We start from the raw sequence: 2,462 nt of genomic DNA on the forward strand, positions 1-2,462 counted from the left end.
CTGGTGTTTCAATGGTTGATGGGGCGGTGGTTTCTAAATTCAGTGGCCGTATTGAGCTCTCTTTCTCCTTCTATTTTGTGCTTTTGCCCTGCGTGGGTTGCGCTTACCTTAGCTGATTCATGGACCGCCCGATGTACAGGGGAAGATGTTGGTTGTAACTTCTGCTTGCATATAGCATCATGATCTAGATTAGCACGTGAGGTTTACTTACCGTTCTTTTTGGTGGGTGATCATGTTTCCGCTTTTTGATCTGGAAGAGACTAGGAAACTTCACTAAGAAGTCCCTACAGATGGCGCCAAATTGTTTGACCAAAAGATGTCAACCTTTTTTATTAAAACAATTGATAATAATGATGAGGTTAATCTTAGTCAAGCATAGTAAACCCCAGATCTGGAAATAAATCGAAAAATAATGAATAAAATGAGATAAGAGCGAACAATCTTCATTCATCTTTGTTATTTCCTCTTTCATGATGCCCAAGAGGTCAACGATTTTACATCCTTTCTAGAAGAAAAATACAAGGAGAGAATATAGAGAGAGAAAACGAAAAGGCCCCCTTTCCTTTGAGAATCACTTCATATATATAGTTTTGGGACCTTTACTATCTTCTTTTCTCCCTTTGCCCCGCTGCAACCTTTTTTCTTGTTGCTCGAGTGTTGTTTCCTATTCAAGGTATATTGTAGGTGTTCGTACCGTATTAGGTCGTGATGCCCCTTGCCATACCGCCACTTATGCGGGATCCTAGCTGGGTCAACTATGGTGGTCAGATTTTGAGTCATACAGTTTAAAGTTGAATTATTTATAAATTTAAAAATAAGTCATTTATTTTGGAACAAACTAAAAAAGAAACTACATCATCTAATTTAAAACGAAGGGAGTAAGAATTAGAAAGGTAGTACAATGTGAGAAAAAAGGAGAAAGCTAGCTAAAATGATAAGATAATATAATACAATAACTTTTTTGTATTTGCTAAATGAGCTAGTTCCTGATAGAATCATAGAAAGCTAGAATGTGAAACTAAAAGGAAATTCAACTATGATACAATTGTCATTGAATCCCACTAATGTGGCAAAATACATTATCGTACAAACAACAATGTGCTTAATGTGCAAACAAATAACTTAACCTCATCATAGACTACCTAATGAAAATAAGAAGGAACTTTATAAAAAAAAAAAAGGAAGAAAAAAAAGAAGCTAAAAAGTAATTTTTCAAAAATAAGTAAAATAAAAAAGAAAAAGAAGAAAGAAAAGTCTACCTAAAAGTCAAAGAATGGATGGAATAGATCAGACGCATTTGGCGAAGGAGAAATCAATGGAGCAGAAAACAACGTTGACGGACTTGGACTTAACATCATCATCATGAAAGGATCGGCCGGTATCGGCGAAAAGAGTCCCGGCGGGGATACGGGCGGTAATGTTGCCGGCGCCGGCGACAATATCCCCGGGATCTGATGACTCATTTCTACACTCGAATTCCCAATTATATCCAAAATATCCAACGAATCAGAAGCAGCAGAAGCCGGAGGAACAGAAGCAGAAGGACTACTCGCTTTTTCTATCGAAGCCAACTTCGCCGCCGGCGATAAGTTCCCATCGCCGGAGCTGGCGCCGGAGGTGGAGGGTTCCATGGAGGAAGTTGAAGATCCAGTAAGTCTTTGTACAACACTCATGAAGTCACTAACGGTCGTGTGGTACACTTTCGGTGAAACCGCGTAGATTATCACCGTTTGCGGGTTCTGGCTCGTCGACGGAGCTAAGGCAGCGGTATGAGGCAGAGGATGCGGCGGAGGAGCAACTGGTGGTTTCTTGATCTTGTAGGAATCTTTGTTGACTTTAAGAGGAGTAGGACGAGGACCTTGTAGTTCTCCTCTCCTCGTCGGAGATGGCCTTCCGTCGCCGCCGCCGGCGAAAAAATCCGGTGGTGGAAAGTCCATTTGACGGAGGAGGGAAGATTGATTATTTGTGGATGTGTAATGATACGAGTGTTAACCTGCGAAAAGGGTAAAGTGTTTGATGTAATTGGGAAAATGGAAGGAAAGAGCTAAGCAAAAAGCTTTGAATATTCCATTTCTTTTAGCTGGTCCAAAAGACTAATTTCTTAAATAGAAATAATTTTCAGTGCTCAACAACTCAAACTGGCATAAATTGCACTATTCTTAATTTTCACATGTGCTAATTACTACTTCGGCACATTTAGTTAAATTAGACACATTTTTCAAATATAAAAATGTTTTATTTTTCTGGAATGGATTAATATGAAATAAAATGAAATAAGAGAGTATATTCTTCGTTATATCTCAAATTAGTATTTAAATGTTTTTCCTTTATTAGCATAATTTTCCATGTTATTATTTATTTAATTGTATTTGATTTAATACAAAGATAGAAAAAGATATAAAACGTACTACTAGTAACTTAGTACTTATGTGGTATTATTTGACTTAACACAAAAGTTAAGA

The 2,462-nt window shown here is 37.8% G+C and overlaps 1 protein-coding gene across 1 annotated transcript; it reads right to left on the reverse strand.

Moving 5' to 3' along the window:
• Positions 1–1,025: 1,025 nt before the first annotated feature.
• On the reverse strand, positions 1,026–2,086 carry LOC104222120 (protein MKS1-like). The gene has a single exon (XM_009773310.2). The coding sequence runs from the start codon at positions 1,935–1,937 to the stop codon at positions 1,260–1,262; it is 678 nt and encodes a 225-aa protein (XP_009771612.1). The 5' UTR covers positions 1,938–2,086; the 3' UTR covers positions 1,026–1,259.
• Positions 2,087–2,462: the final 376 nt, after the last annotated feature.

This window comes from Nicotiana sylvestris, chromosome 5 (assembly GCF_000393655.2).
Source record: "Nicotiana sylvestris chromosome 5, ASM39365v2, whole genome shotgun sequence".
Classification (NCBI taxonomy): domain Eukaryota; kingdom Viridiplantae; phylum Streptophyta; class Magnoliopsida; order Solanales; family Solanaceae; genus Nicotiana; species Nicotiana sylvestris.